The sequence below is a fragment of the Geotrypetes seraphini genome, chromosome 10 (genome assembly GCF_902459505.1).
Source record: "Geotrypetes seraphini chromosome 10, aGeoSer1.1, whole genome shotgun sequence".
In the NCBI taxonomy this organism is placed as follows: domain Eukaryota; kingdom Metazoa; phylum Chordata; class Amphibia; order Gymnophiona; family Dermophiidae; genus Geotrypetes; species Geotrypetes seraphini.
Genome location: NC_047093.1, coordinates 3,793,643 through 3,820,818, shown reverse-complemented (window position 1 = coordinate 3,820,818; position 27,176 = coordinate 3,793,643). Strand labels below are relative to the sequence as shown.

At 44.9% G+C, this 27,176-nt stretch overlaps 1 protein-coding gene across 2 annotated transcripts in view; it reads left to right on the top strand.

Moving 5' to 3' along the window:
- Window positions 1-27,176, top strand: part of DNAH17 (dynein axonemal heavy chain 17) — a 954,442-nt gene that overhangs the window by 818,842 nt on the left and 108,424 nt on the right. For both annotated transcript variants that reach the window (XM_033960179.1, XM_033960181.1), the window contains 3 exons: window positions 4,768-5,003; window positions 23,706-23,828; window positions 24,031-24,235. In XM_033960179.1, the coding sequence (XP_033816070.1) occupies window positions 4,768-5,003; window positions 23,706-23,828; window positions 24,031-24,235 (564 nt within the window). The remainder of the gene's footprint in view (window positions 1-4,767; window positions 5,004-23,705; window positions 23,829-24,030; window positions 24,236-27,176) is intronic.

Here is a 27,176-nt window from a genome sequence, read left to right as displayed (position 1 = left end):
TCGAGGGTGAAATACATACATGGATTAAAAACTGGCTGGATCATAGGAAACAGAGAGTGGGGGGTAAATGGACAATACTCGTACTGGAGGAGCGTCACCAGTGGGGTGCCGCAGGGCTTGGTGCTTGGTCCTGTGCTCTTCAACATCTTTATAAATGATCTAGACAATGGTATGACGAGTGAGGTGATTAAATTTGCAGATGATACGAAATTATTCAGAGTAGTGAAGACGCAGGGGGATTGCGAAGATCTGCAACGTGACATAATCAGGCTCGAGGAATGGGCATCGACATGGCAGATGAGGTTCAACGTTGATAAGTGTAAAGTGATGCATGTAGGTAACAAAAATCTCATGCACGAATACAGGATGTCAGGGACGGTACTTGGAGAGACCTTCCAGGAACGAGACTTGGGAGTTCTGATTGACAAGTCGATGAAGCCGTCTGTGCAATGTGCGGCGGCGGTGAAAAGGGCAAACAGAATGCTAGGAATGATAAAGAAGGGGATCACGAACAGATCGGAGAAGGTTATCATGCCCTTGTACCGGGCTATGGTGCGCCCTCACCTACAGTACTGCGTTCAACACTGGTCGCCGTACATGAAGAAGGACACGGTACTACTCAAAAGGGTCCAGAGAAGAGCGACTAAGATGGTTAAGGGACTGGAGGAGTTGCCGTACAGGAAAGGTTAGAGAAACTGGGCCTTTTATCCCTCGAACAGAGGAGATTGAGAGGGGACATGATTGAAACATTCAAGGTTCTGAAGGGAATAGAATTGGTAGATAAGGACAGGTTGTTCACCCTCTCCAAGGTAGGGAAAATGAGAGGGCACTCTCTAAAATTCAAAGGGGATAGATTCCGTATGAACGTAAGGAAGTTTTTTTTCACCCAGAGAATGGTAGAAAACTGGAACGCTCTTCCGGAATCTATCATAGGGGAGAACACCCTCCAAGGATTCAAGACAAAGTTGGACAGGTTTGTGCTGAATCAGAACTTACGCAGGTAGGGCTTGTCTCAGTTGGGGCGCTGGTCTTTGACCAAGGGGCCCCGCATGAGCGGACTGCTGAGCACGATGGACCACCAGTCTGACCCAGCAGCGGCAATTCTTATGTTCGTACATGAGATTTTTGTCATCGACATGCATCACTTTACACTTATCCACGTTGAACTTTATCTGCCATGTCAATGCCCATTCCTCGAGCCTGCAAGAAGCCTCATGGCCAAGATGAGTGAACTAGAGGTCGTGGCCAAGGGGGAAGACCTGGATATAATTGGAATTACAGAAACATGGTGGACAGAGGAGAATCAATGGGATGTGGCGCTGCCGGGGTACAAGCTCTACAGGAGAGACAGGACCCACAAGAAGGGGGGAGGCATAGCACTATACATAAAGGACTCTATCTACTCGGTCGGGATGGATATAGCAACGAAGGCAGAGGGGCTGGAATCGCTATGGGTCAAATTGCCGGGAAACAATGGTGCAGGCATAAAACTGGGACTGTACTATCGCCCACCTGGCACGCCGGAAGGACTCGGACACGACCTGGAAGCTGAACTGAGACAGGAGTGCAGGACTGGAAGTGTAACAGTGATGGGGGACTTCAACTACCCAGGGATAGACTGGAGTACGGGTCACTCCAACTGCACTAGGGAAACAGGATTTGTAGAAGCTGTGAGGGACTGCTTCATGGAGCAACTGGTCAGGAAACCGACGCGGGGGTGTGCTACCCTTGACCTCATCCTGAACGGATTAGGGGGGCCTGCAAGAGGGGTAGAAGTAGGAGGACCACTAGGCAACAGTGACCACAATGCAATCAGATTCACATTAGAAAGGGGGACACCCATAGTAAGGAGAACCGCAACAACTGCGCTCAACTTCAAGAAAGGGAACTATGTTGCTATGAGGGAAATGGTGGGGAGGAAGCTCAGAAACATCTTTAGGATGGAGACTGTGGAAAGCGCCTGGATCCTATTCAGGGACACCCTGCAGGAAGCACAAAAAACGTACGTCCCCAGTTTCAGGAAAGGATGCAAGAACAAGCGGACAAAGGACCCGATTTGGATCTCAGCAGAAGTAAAGAAGGCAATAAATGACAAAAAAGTATCCTTCCGGAGATGGAAAAAGGATCCAACTGAGGAAAATCACCAGGCGCACAGGAAATGCCAAAAAGAATGCCACCGAGAGGTTAGAAAAGCAAAAGGGAAATACGAAGAGGGGCTGGCCAGGGAAGCAAAAAACTTCAAGGCATTCTTCAGTTACGTAAAGGGGAAACGACCAGCGAGAGAGGAGGTGGGGCCGCTGGACGATGGGGAAAGGAAGGGAGTGATTAAGGAGGATAAAGAGGTAGCTGAGAGGTTGAACACGTTCTTCTCGTCGGTTTTCACGAGAGAAGACACATCTAATATACCAGACTCAGAGGAGCTCATGAGTGGGGAACAGGCTGAAAAATTGGAGCATATAGAGGTCAGTAAGGAGGATGTCCTCAAACAGATAGACAGATTAAAATGCGGCAAATCACCGGGTCCGGACGGGATCCACCCAAGGGTTCTGAAGGAACTAAGACAAGAAATAGCGGGCACAATCCAGCATGTTTGTAACCTATCCTTGAAAACTGGAGAGGTACCAGAGGACTGGAAATTGGCGAATGTCACACCTATATTCAAGAAGGGATCAAGGGGTGACCCCGGGAACTACAGGCCGGTGAGCCTGACTTCAATTATAGGGAAGATGGTGGAAGCTATGATAAAAGACGGCATTTGCGAGCACATTGAGAGAAATGGCCTACTGAGAACAAGCCAGCACGGATTCTGTAAGGGAAGGTCGTGCCTAACGAACCTTCTGTACTTCTTTGAGGGAATAAGCAGTCGGGTGGACAATGGGGAACCCATCGACATCATTTACCTCGATTTTCAAAAGGCTTTCGACAAGGTACCACATGAAAGGCTGCTTAGGAAACTGTGGAATCACGGGGTGGGAGGGGATGTGCACAGATTGATCGAGCACTGGCTGTCGGGTAGACTGCAGAGGGTCGGAGTAAAGGGCCAATATTCTGACTGGCGGGGAGTCACGAGCGGTGTGCCACAGGGATCGGTGCTGGGGCCGTTACTCTTCAACATATTTATCAATGACCTGGAAAAAGAGGCAAAGTGCGAGGTTATAAAATTTGCAGACGATACGAAACTGTGCGGAAGAGTTAACTCCAGGGAGGAGTGTGAGGACCTGCAAAGGGACCTAGACAAGCTGGAAGACTGGGCAAACAAATGGCAAATGCGCTTTAACGTGGAAAAATGCAAGGTCATGCATATAGGGAAAAAGAACCCGTTGTTCAACTACAAATTGGGGGGGGGCATTGTTGGGAGAAAGCAATCTTGAGAGAGACTTGGGTGTGCTGGTGGATGCATCACTGAAGCCATCTGCACAGTGCGCAGCGGCCTCAAAAAAAGCCAACAGGATGCTGGGCATCATAAAGAGGGGCATAACTACCAGGACGCGGGAAGTCATCATGCCACTGTATCGAGCGATGGTGCGTCCGCATCTGGAATACTGCGTTCAATATTGGTCGCCGTACCTCAAGAAAGACATGGAGGTACTTGAGAGAGTCCAAAGGAGAGCAACGAAACTGGTAAGAGGGCTGGAACACTACTCATATGCTGAGAGGTTGGATAGGCTGGGGCTCTTCTCTCTGGAAAAAAGGAGGCTCAGGGGTGATATGATAGAGACCTTCAAGATCATGAGGGGCATAGAGAGGGTGGATAGGGACAGATTCTTCAGGCTGAAGGGGACAACAGGTACGAGGGGGCACTCGGAGAAACTGAAGGGAGATAGGTTCAGAACGAATGCAAGGAAGTTTTTTTTCACCCAGAGGGTCGTGGACACTTGGAATGCGCTACCGGAGGAAGTGATCAGGCAGAGTACGGTACAGGGATTCAAACAGAAACTGGATGGATTCCTGAGGGATAAAGGGATCATGGGATACTGAGAAAGCTAACCAGAAAATAAATGTAGAAACCCAACCAGGTCATGCAGGTGCAAGACCGGAGGGCTAGGACTTTGATGGGAAGATAGGACTCAATTAGGAAACCGAGGTGGCATGGGGGCCCCTTCTGGTGATTTAGACAGGTCGTTACCTGTTTGGGCCGCCGCGGGAGCGGACTGCTGGGCAGGATGGACCTATGGTCTGACCCGGCGGAGGCACTGCTTATGTTCTTATGTTCTGATTATGTCACGATGCTGAAACGTGGGGATGAAAGAAGATGGAGTGAAATATTGAACATAGTGGAAGGAGGAAAGAGAGAGTATGAAAGACACATTGGTGTAAGGGACTAAGAGAGTAAGAGAGAGGAGAAGCTGGACACAGGGAGATATATGAAAAGAGGGAAGATGGTGGGCATGGATGGGAGCACAGAAACAGGGACACAGAAGGGCAATGCAGGCATGGGAAGGTATATGGACTCAGAGGGAAGTTTGCTTGACATGGGGGAGAATAAGAATGCAGAACTTAGGGGGGCATAGGGATATAGAGGAGAGATACTAAACACAGGAGGAGGGGATAAGGACATAGAATGGTGATGATGATGACAATAGCTGCCTGCTGTCCCTGGATAACACCTGTTATGGTAAGTAACTGTGTTTTTTCTTCAGTCATATTAACTTTGTTTAGAGTACTTGTCTTTCCTGACAGCTGCAGATTCCTATTGCAGCAGAATGATTTAACATACTGTAAGTTTGTTGTTTAAATGGTATTTATTCTGACTGATGTTTGCTCTAGGTACCAATTCCAGTTACTCCGGACATGGATTCCTTGTCTCTTCTGACTGATGATGCAGACATTGCAGCCTGGAATAACCAAGGGCTGCCCAGCGATCGTATGTCTTCAGAAAATGCCACAATCCTGTGTAATACAGAACGGTGGCCCCTTATCATTGATGCACAGTTACAAGGGATCAAATGGATTAAAAATAAATATGGCCAAGCTTTGAAAGTTTTAAGGCTGGGACAGAAAGGGTAGGTGCTCGTTCTTTTTATAGTAGCCACTATAACACTGCAATCTCTTTGTCCTAAGGCAGGGGTAGGCAATTCGGGTCCTTGAGAGCTGGAACCAGGTCAGGTTTTCAGGATATCCACAATAAATCTGCATGAGATAGATTTGCATCTCAAGGAGGCAGTGCATGCAAATCCATGTCATTGTGGATATCCTGAAAACCTGACCTGGCTCCGGCTCTCGAGGACTGGAATTGCCTACCCCTGTCATAAGGCAATTACTTCAAAAAAAGCAGTTCACTACCTTGTTTTCTTATCAAGCTGCTTCTACCTGGTTGTCTTGAACTTTGGTGCGTTTAAAAAAATGGCTTTTGATGACCACTCGCTCCTGCTACGAAGGAATCCCTCCCCCAACCCCCCAAAAAAAGCAGGAGGGATGCCCACTCTCCTCCAGGTCCCCCTGTCCCGTACCTTTAAAGTTGGGAGCAGAAAGTACCAAAAAAAAACCTCTTCCTCCTCCCTCGACGACGACACTGGGCCTTAGGCCCCTCCCCGGTGCATCATGTGATGCAGGAGGAGAGGCCTAAGGCCCTGATTGGCTCAGACTAAGGAAGTCCCTGATTGGCCTTTTTATCATTTTCATCTCCCTTCTCTGTACCCTTTCTAATTTTGCTATATGTTTTTTGAGATATGATGACTAGAATTGCACATAGTATTCGAGGTGCAGCCATACCATACAGCGATGTTAAATTTGCCAACTCAATATTGGAATAATTGAAATCACCCATTATTATTGTGTCACCCAGTTTGTTAGCCTCCCTAACATTTCAGCACCTGACTGTTCATCCTGGTTAGGTGGATGGTAGTAGACCATATTCAGTGGTACTTCGGAATCTGAACACCCCAGAATTTGAACAACTTGGAATCCGAACGTACAGGAACTGCAAGCGTTGCTCAGCCCAAAGCTTCACCTCTGACGCAGCTTCCTGTTTCCCTGGGAGGGAAGCTTTGGGCTGAGCCCCGCTTGCAGCTACCATTGCCGATCTTGAAGTCTATGCAGGCAGGGGCTCAATCATGCTATCTATGCCGGTGGGGGGCCTGATCTTGCTGTCAATGCCAGAGGGGGGACAGATCTTGCTGTCAATGCCAGAGGGGGAACAGATCTTGCTGTCAATGCCAGAGGGGGGACAGATCTTGCTGTCTATGTCAGGGGGGGACAGATCTTGCTGTCTATGCCATGTGGGCCCGATCTTGCTGCCTCTGCCAATCTGAGTTTGTGGGACCAAGGAACGGATTAATTCAGTTTTTATTATTTTCAATGGGAAAAATTGTCTTGCAACTCGACTGTTTTGGAACTCGAACGAGGTTCTGGAACAGATTAAGTTCGGATTCCAAGGTACTACTGTATACTCAAATATAAGCTGTGATTTGAGGGCCAAAAAATGGGGGTCTTGGCTTATATTTCGGGTCAGCGCCCACCCTCCCCCCTCCAGGACCTGTTACAGGTCTCTGCTGGACCTGCAGAAAGACCTGGTGGGCCAGGATGGGAGGGATCCCTCTTGCCTTGTGACCCAGCCAACTGTGCCTTCCATTACCTCCCTCCTGCTTCCTCCACGTACCTTTTACAATCCCCAGTGGTCCAGCGGTGAACCAGAGCATGAGTGGCCTCCTCGTGCTCCTGCCTCTTGTTGATCTGCTAGTGATTGTCTGCTGCGAGTTCTCACGAGGCCTGTGAGAATTTGTGGCAGTCAATCACTAGCGGCTCTCCAAGGGCGCCGCTCCTGCTCCATTCACTGCTGGACCACTGGAGATTGGAAGGGATTACCATGTCATCTGTAACCTAATCTTGTGGGCAGCAACTGTAGAACCCTCCCAAGGAAGTCGAGTGGCATTTATTCTCCACAAGTACTCAGGATTTTCAGCATTAAGGACCTCAAAAACTAAGGTTGATGCAGAATGCCACATGCTGGAGCACGTGGCTTTGAATGCAAAATTAATGGAAAAATATACCACATGCATTAATCAATGAGCTTGCTAATTACTGTTGCATTAAAAGTATGGCAATAATCTGCAGCTCAGTGTGAAATGTCTCCCTTCCTTTCAGTGCATGACAGGAAAGATTACATTAAAAAAAAACTAAGCCGCAGGTCTGCACCCTAAGTTGACCCTGTGTCCGACATAGCTTTCAGCATTAGCCCCTACCCTCTCCTCCCTGTCTCCCCTTTCCAACATTTACAAAAATCCCTGGTGTTTAGCAGTATCCCTAGGGCCTTCCGACCTCGAGCCTCATCAAACCGTCCTCGTTCTGATTGTCTTTCGCCTCGAGTACACCTGCTTTATCTTCCCCTGAGCTCCCCTCAGGTCAGATACTTCAACAGAAGGTTCCTGCACTGGTCCTCACCTTGGAGCCTTTAACCTCAGCAAGTGGTCCGGTTTCAGACGCGGATCAACCTTTGCAGGCTTCTCTCCAGACCATGTTGGAGTGCAATTTGTTCAGTTATTTAAGCAAATATGGTTCTGCCTCGACAATGCCTCCTGCAATCCAGCCTGGGCAATCAGTCTCCCGCGAGGTTGAGTCCCTGCTTGTGCCTCGAGCTGAAGCATCACACTCTATGCAAGGAGCAGAGTCTTTGCGAGTGTCTGGTCTGGCATCTACACACTCGATGCAAGGAGTAGAGTCTTTGCGAGTGTCTGGTCTGGCAGGTCTGGCATCTACACACTCATGCAAGGAGTAGATTCTTTGCGAGTGTCTCGATTAGAACCATTACGCTTTATGCAAGGAGCAGAATCTTTGCAAGTGTCTGGTCTGGCTACTACACACTTGATGCAAGGAGTAGATTCTTTGCGAGTGTCTCAATTGAAACCTTCTCACTCTATGCAAGGAGTAGATTCTTTGTGAGTGTCTCGACAGGAATCCGCACACTCCATACAAGGAGCAGAGTCTTTGGGAATGCTTCGAGATTTCTCGATCCAAACCACCGAGTTTCGATCTACAGCTTCGAGCCCTATCCATTCATCAGCAGTGTTGCCTGTTTCCATACATAGGGCGAAGTTTACTCGATCCTCGAGACCTGCTTCCAAGCACCACTCTTGTTGCCAATCGAGGCCTTCATTGAGACATTCATCAAGGCACAGATCTTCTAAAGAACAGCCTTCTTTATCTGGGCCTCATTCCAGCCCTTCCAGTTCTTCGAGGCCCCAACACCTCGCTCCAGTTCATTACCTCCTCCAAGTCTCCATATTCTTTGGATTGTCATTTCTCCAGAGAGGCTTCACCTTTGTTCTCCGCTTGAGGCACCTCAAGGTCATTGACCCTTCTTGAGGCAAGGCCTTGGCGGATCAGCTGATGATCTGGAAATTCAGTTCGATCCTGGTTCTAAATTCTCTAAGGAGTATTTCGAGGTCATGCATATCCCTCAACCTCCTGCAGAGTCACTTAAGCTTCCTCTTAACAAGCTTTTATCTCAAGCTTTCAAACGTTGTCTGGAGACTCCTTATGCTATACCTGCTCTTCCAGGCAAATTGGTCTCGAGATATAGATCTCTACACTGCAAAGGGTTTGAGAATTCACAATTATCTCCCCAATCCCTCCTTCTGGAGTCCTTTTTGTAAGGAACCCATCATTCCAAGGTCTATGCTACTGTTCCTTCTGGAAAGGAGGATAAAACTATGTACAAGTTTAGTCACCATCTATATCAAGTTCCTTATTGATCTTCTTCCAGGTTTTCTGAAGAACCTAGATTTACTTAAGACATTTCAAAAGAACATAAGCAATGCCTCCGCTGGGTCATACCTGAGATCCATCGTGCCCAGCAGTCCGCACACGCGGCAGCCCAACAGATCCAGGACCTGTGCAGTAATCCTCTATCTATGCCCATCTATCCCCTTTTCCAGCAGGAAATTGTCCAATCCTTTCTTGAACCCCAGTACCGTACACTGTCCTATTATGCCCTCTGGAAGCGCATTCCAGGTGTCCACCACACGTTGGGTAAAGAAGAACTTCCTAGCATTCATTTTGAATCTGTCCCCTTTCAACTTTTCCGAATGCCGTCTTGTTCTTTTATTTTTCAAAAGTTTGAAGAATCTGTCCCTCTCCACTCTCTCTATGTCTTTCATAATCTTGTAAGTCTCTATCATATCCCCTCTAAGTCTTCTCTTCTCCAGGGAAAAGAGTCCCAGTTTCTCCAATCTCTCAGCGTATGAAAGGTTTTCCATACCTTTTATCAGATGTGTCGCTCTCCTCTGAACCCTCTCGAGTAACACCATATCCTTCTTAGGGTACGGCGACCAATATTGGACGCAGTGCTCCAGATGCGGATGCACCATTGCCCGCTACAACGACAGGATAACTTCTTTCGTTCTGGTAGTAATACCCTTCTTGATTATACCTAGCATTCTATTCGCTCTCTTAGCGCTGCGCACTGTGCCGTTGGTTTCATTGTCATGTCCACCATTACCCCCAAGTTCCTTTCTTGGGTACTCTCCTTCAATAACATCCCTCCCATCGTATAGCTGTTCTAAGACATCACTACTACTCTGTCACAACTCGGATTGCATCTTCTCCAGTCATCTTATGATGCCTTTGATCTGTCGGCTAGGGCCACTGTTTTTTCTGGAGCACTGCACCGCTTGGCCTTACTTCGCACCATTGCCATGGATCCTAATCTTCAAGACCATCTGGCTAACATTCCTTGTCAGGGCAATGGCCTCTTTGATGAATCCATAGAGGCTGTAACTAAGAAGTTGTCAGATCATGAAAAATCTTTTGCTTCCATTGTCAGACCTACTACGGTTTTCCAGAGGCGTTATGCTCCAAAGCAGCTCCTTACACTCGAGCCCCTTCCAAGGAACCGCAGCAACAGAAGCAACAGAACCCTCAACCTTCTTTTGCACCTAAGGCTTTGTAGATTTTTTGACTGTCCAACAGAGCATAACCTCTATCCTTCTGCTTCTGTCCTTCCATCCCTTCTGCTTCTGTCCTTCCATCCTATAATCAGGGATGGAAACTCTCTTTATTTCACTCAGATTCCACCAGAGCTTTCTCCAAGAGAGTATCCTTCCATCCCAGACCGACCTTCTTCTTCAGGAACCTCAAGCTCTGCTTCGTCTCCGTGCCATCAAGGAAGTTCCCCTGGAACAGCAGAGCAGGGGGTTTTACTCCGTTACTTTCTTCACAACCAGGTCCTCATTCAGACTGACAACCAATTTCCATGTACTATGTCAACAAACAGAGAGGGCCGCTATCTTCCTCTCTTTATCAAGAAGCTCTGAAGGTTTGGGATTGGGCAATCTGCCACAACACCTTCCTAAAAGCAGTCTACATCCAAGGGGCGAAAAATTGCTTAGCGGACAACTTGAGTCGTCTTCTGCAAACTCACAAATGGACACTCCATTCCTCACCTCTACCTCACATTTTTTTCACAGTGGGGAATGCCTCAGATAGATCTTTTTGCAGCTTCCCACAACCACAAACTGCCTCAGTTCTGCTCGAGGTAGATGCTTTCCTACTGGAATGGACGAATCTCTTCCTGTATGCATTCCCTCCGTTCCCTCTCATTCTCAAGACTCTTGTCAAGTTGAAGAACGCTCATGCCACCATGATTCTCATTGCTTCTCGGTGGCCGAGACAACCTCGGTACTCCCTTCTACTTCAACTCAGCAGCAGGGAGCTATATCTTCTACCAGTTTTTCTGTCTCTGCTTCCACAGATCTCTGTCTCTGCTTCATTCCAACCTGCAGTCTCTACACCTGACAGCTTGGTACCTCTCAACATAACTCCTCTTCAGTTTTCTCAGCCTGTAAGAGACATTTTAGAGGCTTCTAGGAAGCCTACCACAGCCAATGCTACCACCAAAAATGGACTAGATTTTCTAAGTGGTGCATCTCTCGTGATAAGGAGCCTCAACATTCCTCCTTATTTTCTGTGCTAGATTATCTTTTGCACTTATCCACCTCTGGCCTCAAGTCTACATCGATTCGAGTCCATCTCAGTACAATTGCTGCTTTCCATCAGCCTATTGAAGGGAAACCCCTCTTTGCTCATCTGGTGGTTTCCAGATTCATGAAAGGACTTTTCAATGTCATACCTCCTCTCAAACCGCTTCCAGTAGTTTGGGATCTCAATGTTGTTCTTGCTCAATTGATGAAGCCTCCATTTGAACTAATGTCTACGGCTCATCTGAAGTATCTCACTTGGAAAGTGGTGTTTCTCATTGCCCTCACATCTGCTCGAAGAGTTAGTGAGCTGCAAGCTTTAGTTGCTTATCCACCTTTCACTGTGCTCCATCATGACAAGGTGGTCCTTCGTACTCATCCTAAATTCCTACCTAAAGTGGTTTCAGAATTTCATCTCAACCAATCCATTGTTCTTCAAGTGTTTTTCCCAAAGCCTCATTCTCTCCCTGGAGAATCAGCTCTTCATACTCTGGACTGTAAACGTTCTTTAGCCTTCTATTTGGAACGCACCAAACCACACAGAACTGCTCCTTAACTTTTGTTTCCTTTGATCCGAACAAGTTGGGACATCCAATCTCTAAGCGTACCATCTCCAACTGGATGGCTGCTTGTATCTCTTTCTGCTATGCACAGGCTGGATTACCCCTACAGAGTAGAGGCACAGCCCATAAGGTCAGAGCAATGGCAGCTTCGGTAGCTTTCCTCAGATCTACACCTATTGAGGAAATTTGCAAGGCTGCTACTTGGTCCATGGTTCATTCTTTCACTTTTCACTATTGTCTGGATGTTTTCTCCAGATGGGATGGCCATTTTGGCCAGACAGTATTACAAAATTAATTCTTCTAAATTGCCAACACTCCCACCATCCCATTCTAGTTAGCTTGGAGGTCACAACTTAATTCAGTTTCTACTTAATTCAGGAAAAAGGCCTCAGAAAAGGAGCCTACGCACAATCTTCTCATCGACTAATGTAGTTCGCGTAGTTTACAGTGCTCCATACTCGAGGCCTTTTTCCTGAATTAAGTAGAAACTGATATAGTAATGCACTTTTCTGATTGAGTGGATTACTGTTTATGGATGTCACCCATATGTTGAGAATAGGCTGCCTGCTTGTCCTGGGATAAACAGGTGTTATCCAGGGACAGCAGGCACACAACCCACCCACCTTCCCTGATTGGCTTCTCTGCTAGCTATCTGAACTGAGGAAACATGCCCTGTGCTGGGCGGGAAGGCACTCGCGCATGCGCGGTGCAGCTGACTCGAAACTTCTAGTTTCTACAAGCAAGTCTGCTTGCGAGGCTTCCGCATCGGGGCTCCGTCGATGACATCACCCATATTTTGAGAATAGCTGCCTGCTGTCCCTGGATAACACCTGTTATGGTAAGTAACTGTGCTATATGGGAAGAAGTGAAGCAAAATCTAGAGATCAAATTGGATGTGTTATTATAAGAGAATCTTGAGGAGGTGACCTTTCTGTGCAGAAGATAGTGATTCAGCTTTGCCAGCACCATATCTTGGGTAGTGTGAATGAAAAGTGAGGGAAAGGAATCTCCATTTGATATTGTTTATTGGTTATATTCTGCTTTTATTCAAAGCAGATTACAGCAATACATACATAATAAAAACATTGATTTACCATTCATACATCATAACTTATCAAAACTCTTCATAAGTCTACCTTATCCTAGGCAGCATAGTCTCACATATGGGACAGTGAAAAGTGCACCGGCACTTTAAGAGTTCATAAGCTTTAAGACTGCCTGCACCGTGCATGCGCGAGTACCTTCCCACTCGATGAGTGCTCAGGATACCTCAGTTCTTCGTTTTCCACAGAGCAAAGAAGTTGTGTTTTCTAGTGCTGCGTTGCCTTCCCTCAGCGCGTTCGTTTGTGAGATATAATTTCACAAGTTCTTTCCTTTGGATTTTGGGTTTTTTTTCTTCTTTCTTTAATCTTATTTTTAAAAAAGACTTTTCTTACCTTGTTTTGTTTATTTTCCTTAGATCTCTTTTGAGGTCTGGGGTCTCGATTTTGTGTCAGTAGGTTTTTATTTTTCATAAAAATTGTGTTTAACTTAGCTGCTCAAATTTCCCCATCCACGTCTAAGACACTGAGTGGGTTTAAGAAGTGTTGTCTGTGTCAATGGCATATTTCCATCACCGACCCACACAACTGGTGTATCCAGTGTTTGGGGCCTGAGCACACCTGTATTCATTATTCTACTTGTTGAAGGCCTGTCAGCTCCAGCAGGAGAAAATTTTAGGTTCCATTATGGAGGAAAAGTCTCGGTTCTTTGACATCTGCACAAGACATCCCTGCCCCTGGAAAACCTGTTAAGAAGCCGACCACTTCTCAGCCGGCATCACAGACCTGTTCAGCATCAAGTCCCTCGATGCAGGCCAAACCTTGACGCCGGCATTCTCCTTCATGCAGGCTATGTCTCCTACTGGGCGTGCATCCTCCTCGAGGTCTCCCACTCCTAGACACCCTGCTGCACTATTGATACCCACTCAGTCCCAGGTATCGATGCAGGATATTCGATCTAGGGTTGATGACTTTCTGCAAAGATAGATTGGAGACATGTTCAAACTAATCTCAATGCCAGTGTCCACATGACTTCATCGGTACCAGCCCAGTGTAGCTCTCACAGGCCACAAGGTACTGCTTCGGACTCTGCTTCTAAATGTCGCTCTGCTTCACATCAATATTCCTCAAGTCGATGGTCGAACTTGGAGCGTCATTCTGCTTCTACAAGGCATCAACACTCTCATTCCACTGGTGATCCTCTTTATTGGAGCATCAATCACCATTGAAGCACAGACATCCTTCACATCAAGATTCTGCATCGAGGCATTGAAGGTCTTCATCAGGACACCGAAAAGCTTCATTGAGATATCGATGATCTTCATCTAAACAGCGATGCTCTCTAAGTATTCCACCTCGAAGCATACGTCGGTTAAATCATCACAGTACCGACTATCTCCATCTTCAGCTTCATCAGGTCGGTACTGTCATTGCAGAGCCTCTCCAAACCTCGACCAAGACTCTATTTACTTTCAGATCACAGAGACTGAGTGGGAGACTAATTTATCAGCTCCTGAGTCTTATGGTATACCTTCAGAACCGTCTCCTCCACCACCTAGGAGAAGATCACCTCTTGAAAGACTCTCTTTCACCAAATATATCAGGCAGTTGGGTAAAGAGCTTCCTGTAAAAGTAGAAGCAGACATTGAACCCAGGGATGAATTACTGGAGGCATTAGACTTTGATGAGTCCCCCTAAGGAGATTTTGAAATTGCCACTTCACAATCTTTTGAAAGAGTCTCTTCTTAAAAATTGGGAGACTCCACTATCAGTAACTGTTGCTCCTAGGAAGCTAGACTCCCTATAAAGGATTCTTTCATGTCCAGGGTTTGATAAACCGCAACTCCAACAGCAGACGTTGCTGGTAGAATCCACCCTTAGAAGTCATCTAGCTCCAGAGTCAATGGCACAGCCCCTCCGGGTCATGAAGGCAGAATTATGGACAAGTCTGGTCATCGTTTATATCATACTTCAATGCTATCCAACAGAGTATTGAATTACAATTTTTTTCATGTCTTAAGCAATTGCTGAAAAAGATATCAGTATTTGAGCAGTATATTCCACCAGCTCATCTTCCTGAGTTCAAACATATTACTCATGCCCTGCTGCAAACCAGGAAGTGTATGACTCAAACTGCTTTTGACACATTCGAGCTGGCATCCAGAGCTTCTGCCATGGCCTTAGCTATGGAGTGTGAGGAGTGTGTGGCGCAGTGGTTGGATCTACAGCCTCAGCACCCTGGGGTTGTGGGTTCAAACCCCGCGCTGCTCCTTGTGACCCTGGGCAAGTCACTCAGTCCTCCATAGCCCCAGGTATGTTAGATAGATTGTGAGCCCACCGGGACAGAATAGGGAAAATGCTTGAGTACCTGATTGTAAAACCGCTTAGATCACCTTGATAGGCGGTATATAAAAATCCTAACTTAAACTATGAGAAGATTAGCTTGGTTATGAGTCTCTGATATGGACATCAATCTTCAAGACCGCTTGGCCAACATACCATGTGTAGGAGAAGAGTTTTTTTTATAGAGAAAGTAGAGTCTGTAACACAAAAGCTGACTCAGCATGAGCAGAATTGGAAAACTTAACAAAACCAAGAAATCTCAATCTATTAAGCTTGCTCAGAAGTCATCATCTTATTCTTATAAGAGACTTTATCCTGCTTCTTCTTCAGCCAAACTACCACCTCAAAAGAAACAGAGACAACAACAATCTCAGAAGCAGCAACTATCCACGACTCAGAAACCAGCTGTCTTTTTGACCTGCTTCTAGAGAGCATAGTCCATATAATACCTTTAGAGCCTCTTCCTCTTCCCATTGGAGGTGTCTTCAATATTTTTATCCATGATGGATTCTCATTACCAATGATATGTGGGTCTTAAAAATAATAAAGGAGGAGTACTCTCTTCATTTCAAATCCATTCCTCCAAACTACCCTCCAAGAGAATCCTCTCTTACATCTCAGTAGATGTCCCTGCTTCTTCATGAAATAGACGCTTTACTACATCTCAATGCCATAGAGAAAGTTCCTCCTACCCTTGAAAAATCAAGGGTTTTACTCCAGGTATTTTCTAATTCCAAAGAAGACGAGAGGTCTATGCCCAAATTCGACCTCCAAAATCTCAACCAATATCTTGTCATGGAAAAGTTCTGCATGTTATCTCCTTCAACATATCCCCTCCTAGATCAAAACGAATGGCTATGTTTTCTAGATCTGAAAAAGGCTTATACACATATCTCCATTCATCCAGACCACAAGAAATTTCTCCACTTCCGAATAGCTCATCAGCATTACCAATACAAAGTTCTTCCTTTCGGCCTAGCGTCCTCTCCAAGAGTTTTCACAAAATGGCTGGTGTTTGTAGCAGCAACACTTCGAACTTATGGTCTCCAAGTGTTTCCCTATCTAGATGATTAGCTAAAAAAAGCCACATCTCAGGCAGTTTGCTTGGCAACCAAACTGACCTTTGTAACATATTAAATGACGGCAGATAAAGACCTGAATGGTGCATCCAGTCTGCCCATTAATTATACCCATTAAAAATACATGATTAAATTAACTTGTCATCTCTTTGATATTTCTGGGTTATAGACTATAAACTCCCCTCCAGAGTATACATATTTAGGTCTTCTAGTCTCTTCTCATATTTCTTTTAGTTCAAACCCTTTACCATTTTTGTCACCTTCCTCTGGACTGCTTCAAACCTTTTTATATCTTTCACCAGATACGGCCTCCAAAACTGAATACAATACTCCAAGTGCAGCCTCACCAATGATATATTTGGGGCATTAACACCTCCCTTCATCTGCTGGTTATTCCTCTTTCTATACAGCCTAGCATCCTTCTGGCTACAGCCACCGCCTTATCACAGTGTTTAGATGCCTTTAGATCCTCAGACACAATCACCCCTAGGTCCCTCTCTCCATCAGTGCTTATCAGCCTCTCACCTCCCAACACATACGGTTCCCTCGGATTTCTACCCACCAAATGTATCACTGCACTTCGCATTGAATTTTAGTTGCCAAATGTTAGACCATTCTTCTAACTTTTGCAGATCCTTTTTCATGTTTTCCACTCTTTCCGGAGCGTCCACTCTGTTACAAATCTTTGTATCATCCGCAAAAAGGCTATCCTTACCTTCTAACCCTTCAGCAATGTTACTCACAAACTTGTTGAACAGAATTGATCCCAGCCGCGATCCCTGAAGCACTCCACTACTCACCTTTCCAATCTCCAAACGAATTCCATTAACCACCACCCTCTGGCATCTGTCCATCAACCAGCTTCTAATCTAGTTCACCACTTTGGGCTCTAACTTCAGCCCATGGAGTTTGTTTAAGAACCTCCTATGAGGAACCGTGTCAAAGGCTTTGCTGAAATCTAAGTAAAGTACATCTAACGCACATCCTTGATCCAATTCTCTGGTCACCCAGTCAAAGAATTCAATCAGATTTGTTTGGCACGATTTACCTTTAGTAAACCCATGTTGCCTTGGATTTTGTAATCCATTTGATTCTAAGAATTTCACTATCCTTTCCTTCAGCAATGTTTCCATTATTTTTCCAATAACTGAATTGAGGCTTACCAGCCTGTAGCTTCCTGTTTCTTCTTTGCAACCACTTTTGTGAAGAGGGACCACATCCAATCTTCTCCAGTCCCATGGAACCTCTCCCATCTCTAAAGATTTATTGAACAAATCTTTAAGAGAACCCACCAGAACCTCTCAGAGCTCCCTCAATATTCTGGGATGGATTCCGTCCGGTCCCATAGTTTTGTCCACTTTCATTTTTCAAGTTGTTCATAAATTCTTTCTTCCGTGAACGGTGTGGTATCTACTTCATTCTCAGGTGTAACTTTGCTAACAATTGTGGTCCTTCTCCATGTTTTTCTTCCATGAATACCGAACAGAAGTATTTGTTTAACACATTTGCTTTGTCCTTATCATTCTCCACATAGTGGTTCATACCTTCTTTCAGTCTCATAATTCCATTTTTTTGTCTTTCTCCTTTCACTAATATACCAGAAAAAATTTTGGTCTCCTTTTAAATTTATAGCCATTTCCTCTTCCGCTTGCGCTTTCACCAGACATATCTCTTTCTTGACTTCTTTCAGTTTCATCCGATATTCCTTTCTGTACTCCTCTTGAGTTTTTTTATATTTCACTAACACCCCTTCTTTTGCCTTTATTTTTTCTGCCACTAGCTTAGAGAACCATATCAGTTTCCTTTTTCTCTTATTTTTATTTATTTTTATTTTCTCTTATTTTTATTTATTGCACCTTTCAATTTGGACCACTGATTTTCCACTTCTCATGTTTTCTCATCCAATCAGCTCTTTCTTCAGGTACTCTTCCATGCTACTTAAGTCCATACGTTTGAAATCCAGGACTTTGGGTTTTATGTGGCCATCCTCCACTTTGGCTGCTATATCAAACCAAACTAAACTGTATGATGATCGCTACTTCCCAGGTAGGCCCCCACTCGGACATTAGAGACACTTTCTCCGTTTGTGAGCATCAAATCCAGTATCACTTTTTCCCTCATGGGTTCCGTCACCATTTGTCTGAGCAGAGCCCCTTGAAAGACCTCCACCATATCCCTACTTCTTTCCAATTCCACAGATGGAACTTTCCAGTCCGCATCCAGCAGGTTGAAATCACCCAGCTACAGCACCTCCCCTATTTTTCCCAACTTGTGTAAATCCGTAATTGGTTCTTTGTCAATTTGCTGCAATTGATTCGGAGGTCTATAGACAACACCCAAGTGGATAGAAGTTCCATAGATTTTCTTCAAAAGCTAGGATTCTAAGTCAACTTTCCAAAGTCTCAACTACAACCCTCATAACATCTTCAATTTAAAGGAGCCATACTAGACACCAATCAGTTACAAGCTTATCTTCAACAGAGACAAGACAATATAATTCATCTTTAGCTAGATTGTGAGCCTTCGGGACTTTAGCTAGATTGTGAGCCTTTGGGACAGATAGGGTAGTTTTTCTCAAATACCTAATTTCATTTTAGTTTGATACATTGTAAACTGCTTAGATTAGTAAAATGCAGGAGCAGTATATCAAATCTTAAATAAACATAAACATCTTTGAATCAAGTCTCCATTCTGCAAACACTGCCAGCCAGAAAGATGATGAGACTTACAATCATATGGCGTCCACAATCCATGTTACCCCATTTGCTTGCTGCTTGCCTACATCTCAGGTTGCCTCAGTGGTCTCAAGCCTCTGACCTCTTATCCAAGAAGATCAGGGTCACTTCACCACTTCAAAAATCTCTTCAGTGGTGGATGAGCTCTGTCAATCTTTCCAGGGGTCTCCTTTATCAGGTTCTTCCGCATCAAAAAGTTCTCACCATAGATGCATTAATGTATGCTTGGGGGGTTCACCTGGACAGTCTCAAGATGCAAGGGTTTTGGAAGTCACATAGCTCTCATCGCTTTTCAAAATGCTCTGTCCAACCACGTTGTCCTAGTTCGAACAGACAACCAAGTTGAAATGTATTACATCAACAAACAGGGTGGTACGGGCTCTCTCCTCCTTTGTCAAGAAGCCCAACGTAACTGGAATTGGGCGATTCCTCACAATGGCTATATATGTTCAAGGGAAACAGAATATTCTGGCCGACAAACTCAGCAGATTCTTCTGGCCACACTACTGGACCCTCAACTCCAAAGTACTCCGTCACATCTTCCAGTTATGGGGGAACTTTACAGATAGACATGTTTGTATCTCCCCTCAATCACAAGCTGCCTCAATTTTGCTCCAGACAATACACTCCACAACGTCTTGAGGCTGATGCTTTCCTTCTGGATTGGACGAACAAATTCCTATATCCATTTCCACCAATCCCTCTCATTCTGAAGACCTTGGTCAAACTCAAGAGAGAATCAGCCACCATGATCCTGATAACTCCTCGGTGGCTCAAACAACCTTGGTTCTCCCTTCTACTTTAGTTGACAGTCAAGGATCCGATTCCACTACAGATCTTTCCATCTCTACTCACACAGAGTCTTGGATCCATGTTACAACCCAATCTGCAGTCTCTACACTTGACAGCTTGGTACCTTTCAGTATAACTTCAACAGATTTTCATTTCAAAATTTTAAGAGACATCTAAAAGCACATTTTTTTCAACTGGCTCTCCCGAATTGAATAATGGAATGGGGACTGCAATCTGCCTTAATTTGTACTGATTCGTGTTGATTTGGGTTTATTTATCTAATATAATAAAATGGTAAGCCGCGCATGCGCACTTCCTATGCGTGCGTCCATTTTCCGTGAGCTGCAGCTAGGAAGTGCGCATGCGCGGCTTAGTCTGAAGCCGGGACCACAGCCAGCCGCCGATCTATGTTCCTCCAGCAGGCGGCCGGGCGAGCGAGCGAGCGGGCGGGGGGGGTCTCGGAGGAGAGGGATCGCCGCCGCCGCTCAGCACTCCCACTGAGGAGCCCAGCAACTTTCCGCACCGGCTCTTACAATGACCCAAGTCCTTTGCCGCCCCCCCTTCCCTTCCCGTGGGCCTGACTACCTACCCGGCGATTCAAACAGCGTGTGCAGCAGTCTTCACATGCTGCTTCGGGGCCTTCTACTGCCCTGATTTGCTCTGCCGCGTCTCTGATGATGTCATCAGGGACATGCCAGACTAAATCAGGCCAGTAGAAGGACCCGAAGCAGCGTGTGAAGACTGCTGCACACGCTGCTTGAATCGCCGGGTAGGTAGTCGGGCCCGCGGAAAGGGAAGGGGGGTTAGAGGAAACTCTAATGCTGCTGTACAGGGAACAGCTGTGGGGGGTGGGAAATGGAGGGGGAGGGAATGCTGCTTTGGACAGACAGACAGAGGGAGGAAGGGAGACAGAAAGAAAAGAAGAAAGACACAGGGGCAGGTGCACAGGGAACTGGTGTGGGGGGAGAGAAATGGAGGGGGAGGGAATGCTGCTTCGGACAGACAGACAGAGGGAGGAAGGGAGATAGAAAGAAAAGAAGAAAGACACAGGGGCAGGGAGATACACAGAAAGACAAAGGGGACCAGGGACAGAGACAGACAGAAAGAAAGACAGCGGGAGTTGTGTCAGGAGGGGTGCGGGATGCGGCAGAGGGAACTTTTCCAATGGGTGCAACTGGGCGGCTGTCGGGAACCTCTGATCAGGGGCAGAGCAAGGTAAGTGTATCATAGGGATAAGAAGGAGGGGGGAGGAGAAAAAGGAAGGGTCGCCTAGAGCTGGACAGGGGGAGAAGGAAAGAGGTGCTGATGGACAGGGGGGGCTGAAGAAAAAGGAACGGAGGCCTAATGTTGGACAGGTGGAGAAGGAAAGAGGTGCTGCTGGACAGGTGGAGGTAAAACAAAGGAAGAAGGGCTGCTGCAGCATAAGGAGAGCAGTGAAGGGGTGGTGGTGGACACAGGGGAGGTAAAAGGAAGGGAGAATGGACGGGGGAGCAGGCAAGGGGTGGTGATGGACAGCCAAGGAAAAAGAAAGAAAGCGCTAAGGAGAGAGAGAGAAAGAAATAAAGACAGACACACACACATATTCTAGCACCCGTTAATGTACTGCTGGACAGGGGGAGGTAAACGGAAGAGAAAAGGGCTACTGCTGGATAGGGGAAGCAGGAAAGGGGTGCTGCTGGACAGAGGTGAGGTAAAAGGAAGGGAGAAGAGCTACTGCTGGACAGGGGGGAGAGACAGAAAGAAAGGGAGAAAGAAAGAAAGAAAGAAAGAAAGACACATACAGAAAGAGAGAAAGAAATGCCTAAGTCTACACATCTATTCTAGCACCCGTTAATGTAACGGGCTAAAAAACTAGTTTCATATAACAGTTTTAGTGGATATGTTTTAGAAATGTTAATTTCTTTGATGCTCTCAAGCTCTGCCAGTGACAGATCTGTGATGTGTATTAAAAACTGCACTAAAATATTTTGCTATCAGCCGCTTCAGAGACTTTTCTCGCTCTTAAATTTGTTTTAGTTTGTTTTTAATTTTCTATTTCTTTGATTTTTGATCTTGGAAATGTATTATATGTTGTTATTACTTATTTTTAGTTTATCAGGTACTTTAGCTAGATTGTGAGCCTTTGGGACAGATAGGGGAGTTTTTCTCAAGTACCTAATTTCGTTTTAGTTTGATACATTGTAAACCGCTTAGGTCAGTAAAATGCAGGAGCGGTATATCAAATCTTACATAAACATCTCTCTGATCCTGTTCAAGCCATTATTGTTGCATCCAGAACACCATCTACCCAGCAATGCTATCAACCGAAGTGGACACGTTTTACCTCTTGGTGTTCTCTTCACTTCCTTCAGTTTTGGATTAGATTCCCCATCTTTCCACTTCTGGTCTCAACACCACATCAGTCAGAGTCCACCTTAGTGCTATTAGTGCTTTCCATACTCCTGTCGACAATAAACCTCTGGCAACTCATCCTATAGTTCCAAGGTTTATGAAAGGACTTTTCAACTCCAAACCTCTGCTGAAACCAGCTCCAGTTGTTTGGGATGTTAATGCAGTTCTTGCCAAGTTGAGCCACTAGAGTCTACTCATCTCAAGTTCCTTACATGGAAAGTAGTTTTCTTGATCTGCTCATCGAGCCAGCAAACTTCAAGCATTGTTTTCTGACCCACCATATTCAGTATTTCACTATGACAAGGTGGTCCTCTGAACTCATCCTAAATTTCTTCCAAAAGTTGTCACAAAATTTTATCTCAATCAACCTATTGTGCTTCCAGTCTTTCCAAAGCCTCATTCTCATCTAGGAGAATCAGCTCTTCATCAGTGTCATGATGAGGTCATCAGTGATATGGCAGAGGGAAGGCCCCGGCAGGGAAGGCCATGAAGCAGCCCGTTCTGAGCACTGCTGCCGCTGCTTTAGGAGGCCTCGGAGCAGAGGTATGTCAGGTCTCACTGAGGTGAGGGTTGCTGAATCGATGAGTCCAATTTTTTCAGCACTAATGTCAGGGATGGAGTCAGGGGATGTCAGGGACATTGGGGGAGGGGGATATTGGGGGTCGATCTTAACTAGGGCTTATTTTTGGGGTAGGGCTTATATTAGGAGCATCTTTAAAAATCATGCTAGGGCTTATTTTTAGGATAGATCTTATTTTCGGGGAAACATAGTATCTGCAAAGGACTAAACCACACAAGACTTCACTTCAACTGTTCATCTCCTTTGATCCCAACAAACTAGGTTGACCTGTCACTAAGAGAACTATTTCCACATGGCGCAGGACCTGTATTTCCTTCTCCTATGCTTGGGCTGCGTTGCGACTCGAGGGATGTGTTACAGCACACAAAGTTCGAGCGATGGCAGTGGCTTTCTTACGATCCATTCCCGTTAATGAAATTTGCAAAGTAGCCACTTGGTCCTCAATCCACATTTTCACATCTCACTACTGTCTAGAATCCTATTCCAGATGAGATGGTCATTTTGGCCAAGCAGTATTACAGAATTAATTTTCATCTTAATGGCCAACTCTCCCTCCATTCTATTTCAATAAGCTAGGGAGTCCCACATGTGAGAATATGCTTCCTACTTGTCCTAGGATAAAGCACAGTTACTTAGCATAACAAACATTATGTGGAGACAGCAGGTGGATATTCTCACATCCCTCCCACCTACCCTGATTGGCTTCTTAGCTTGCTTGTGGAACTGAGGTACCATGAGCCTTTGTCGGGAGAGAAGGCACTCACGCCTGCAAGGTGTAGGCAGTCTAAAAGCTTATGAACTCTTAAAGTGTCAGTGCACTTTCCACTGTCCATACCGGGCTCCATGGATGACATCACCTGCTGTCTCTGGAGAACACCTGTTACGGTAAGTAACTGTGCTGTATCTAAAATAGATATTAGCTGCTTCGCCAATCTGCCAGAGCAACAAATTAAAGTGCATATTTCATATGACAAAAAAAAAAAAAGATAACATTTCAACAGTTTCTTAAATTGGCATAAGTCTCTTTGTGGTTGAAGATACATTGGAAGCTTATTCCACTCTGCATGAGAAAGTACTCTTCCGTATTATTATCATCTTGCCCTGGATCGGTAGCATGGAATGTTGCTACACCTGGATTGGTCACCGTGAAAACGGGCTACTGGGATTGATGGACCATTGGTCTGACCCAGGAAGGCTATTATGTTCTTATTTCAAGATGCAATTATCATTGTTGGCACAGCACATGTCTGAAAAATGTTCTCTTTACAGTTATTTAGACAGCATTGAGCGATCATTGTCCGACGGTGATATTTTATTGATTGAGAACATTGAGGAGACCGTCGAGCCTGTGTTGGATCCTTTATTAGGAAGGAACACCATTAAAAAAGGAAAGTAAGTATATTCTCTGAATAGAAAACATTTCTCAGATTTTAAAGGAAGTTAGTAAATATATTGTGATTCATTCGTGAACAGTGAAAAATAGCAGACAACTGCAGTTGGTCCTAAAACTACTAAGTCATTTCTTGCAAACACTGCAAAAGGATTTCTTTATTCATCTTGTGTCTTGACACTTGACAGGTCATTTTCCTTTCAGGTTTATCAAGATAGGCGATAAAGAAGTGGAGTACCATCCAGATTTCCATCTTATTCTGCACACAAAATTATTTAACCCACATTACAAACCAGAAATGCAGGCTCAGTGCACGCTGATTAATTTTTTGGTAACCAGAGATGGGCTGGAGGATCAATTGTTGGCTGCTGTGGTGGCCAAAGAAAGGCCTGATCTAGAAGAACTAAAGGTAGGAGCTAAACAAATCGCCAAAGAATGTGGTAAAAGTGATTAGCCATGCAGGGTTTAAAAAAGGTTTGGACAAGTTCCTAAAAGAGAAATCCACAAACCATTATTAGTCAGATAGCTTTGGGAAAGCCATGGCTAATCCCTAGGTGGGCAACAAAAAATGGATCTAACATTTGGGGATTCTGCTAGAGATTGTTGCCCTGGGATGCTGGACTCTGACCCACTTGGATATATTTTATGTCCTTAAAGTAACCAAGACAAAGAGGGTCACTGTAAGAAAATCATTTTGGGGGTTTTTTCTCTGATTGTTGGACTGTTGATGTCTTTCCCTTTCATTCTGAATGTCTATTTGAGATAAAGTAACACTATAGTACTTTCTTGATACTGTGCCCATGTGGGCTCAAAAGCTTGTACTCGCTGCCTACAAAATCCACCCACTTCCCCTTTAAGAGATCTCCATTTATTATTTTCCCTATACTTTCCCAAGACTTCTTTGGCTCGGCCCAAAACTAGACCAACTACCCACCTCCATCCCACTACCCTCTGGCTCCACTCTGCAGCTTGAGTTCTCGAGCAATGTTTTGGGCGTCATCATTGATTCCACATTGTCCTTCAATGACCACCTCCAATCCTTGGTAAAAAAAAATGCTTTTTCAGCCTTCACATGCTGAGGAAAGTTAGATCCTGCTTCCATCAAAAACATTTTACCCTCCTTGTCCAATCCATCATCTTTTCCAGATTGGCCTATTGTAACTCTATCTACTTAAGCCTAACTAAGAAAAACCTTCATAGACTTCAGCTGATTCAGAATGCCGCGGCCAAGCTCATCTTCACTAAAAGTAAATTTGACCATGTCTCCCCGTTCCTGTCCAAGCATCACTGGCTTCCAATAATCACCAGGGTCCACTTTAAATGCGCCTCTTTCTTGGAATTCCTCAAACCCTAATACCACCAGACCCCCCCACAAATTAAAACTATCCTTCCCTTCGCTAAAAGGCATTTCCCAGGGGCGCTAGAGGGCGCGATAGGAGATGGCAGCGTGATCAGTGAGCTCTGACAATACAAGGAAAATAATCGAAATATAATCATATTTATCCTTTGTGGATTTTCAATATCTTTAGCCCTCTGCTTTCACCTCTTATGATGGCTACTTCTAAGGTAGGCAAACGACACAAACCTGAACCTACAACGCCTCAAAAAGCAACTGAAGACAAATCGGATCCTGAATCAAACCATGCGCTCCTCACGGAGCTGTGTGCCATAAAAGAAATTGTCAATGATACGAAGGAAGACACCTCTGAAATAAAACAAGACCTATCTGAGCTGAAACAGGACTTTGCACAACTGTCTTCTAGGCTGGATAATGTTGAAGCAGTGCAAACATCTTCTCAAGCAGCCATTAAAAGCCTGCAAGTGCAACTGAAAAAAATGCCACAGCTTGAAAATGATCTCGAAGACCTTCAGCTTAGATCACGTAGAAATAACCTACGTGTGCTTGGGATCCCTGAAGGCAAAGAAGGAGCGGACATATTATCTTTTATGGAAAAGCTAATCCCTGATATCCTGGATTTACAATTTTCACGCGATTTCGAATTGGAAAGGGCACACAGGGTCCCCTCGTTTCGCCCCACGAACGCCAGGTATCCAAGAGCCATCATTGTAAAGTTTCTCCGCTACACTCAACTTTCTGCTGTTATGCAGCGTGCTAAGGTGAAATCTCCTCTCAAGCTGGATACCCACACAATTTTATTTGTTCCTGATCTTACCAAAAATGCAGCGCAGAGAAGGAAGCAGCTCCTCACCTACCGTCCGAGGCTCAGAGAGCTCAAGGCTCAATTTGGTTTGCTGTTCCCTGCCACGATGCGGGTCACGATCAACAACCAGACCAAAAACTTTACTGACCCACAGCTACTATCGGATTACCTGGAGGAACTCAGCCCGACCACTATTGACAGAGTTTAAGCAGCCTCTGTCCTCTGGGTTCGTCGTTGGAGCCTTTTCTGCAAACTGCTGGGGTTCGTGCACAGCATGGTGGCCATGATCTTGCCTTTCACCAACAACTTTACAGACGTTTGATTATCTGTTTTTCTTACCCATCTCTTACATTCTCGACCCTTTTTTGTTCTTTTTTTCTCTTTAATTATTGTACACCTTCATGTTTTCGATTAATACTCATGCTATTTAAGTTGTCTTTAATTACCGTTTCCTTTTCATTTCTCGAAGCCTCATTAATTATTCATCCCTGCAGCACAATCAATTCTGTTGTTCCTCACTACTGCAAATGCTTAATGTTTTGTTTTTAATATAATATATTCTTTATACTTATGAAATGATTCCATCACCTTCTCTCCTCCTTTAACTTTTATGAAATTAACACCGTTTGACTAATCAATTTTATTCTATGAATTATTAATGTATTTTAGATTGCCACATGTTTTAGCCTGTTATTAATTATTCCCTTTAACTATACAAGCATACATTTCATAAACTACACTGGTATGCCCTGTCTGTATTATTTTCTAGTTGTCTTTAATTTCCGTCTCCTTTTCATTTCTCGAAGCCTCATTAATTACTCATCCCTGCAGCACAATCAATTCTGTTGTTCCCCACTACTGCAAATGCTTGATGTTTTGTTTTTATTATAATATATTTACTATACTTATGAAAAGGTTCCATCACCCTCTCTCTCCCTCTAACCTCTTTTTCTCGTTGTTTAAATTTACCCTTGCTATCTCTCTATCGTCCATACCGTCACAATTATTTTTGTATACCACTGTTTCTTATTCTCCTTCTATTATCCCATTAACTGTTCATGGGCCATCATGGTTCTCATTAACTTTAATGAATTTAGCACTGTATGATTAATTAAGCTTACCCTCTATGAATTATTAATGTATTTTAGCTCGTCACATGTTTTAGCCTGTTATTAATTATTCCCTTTC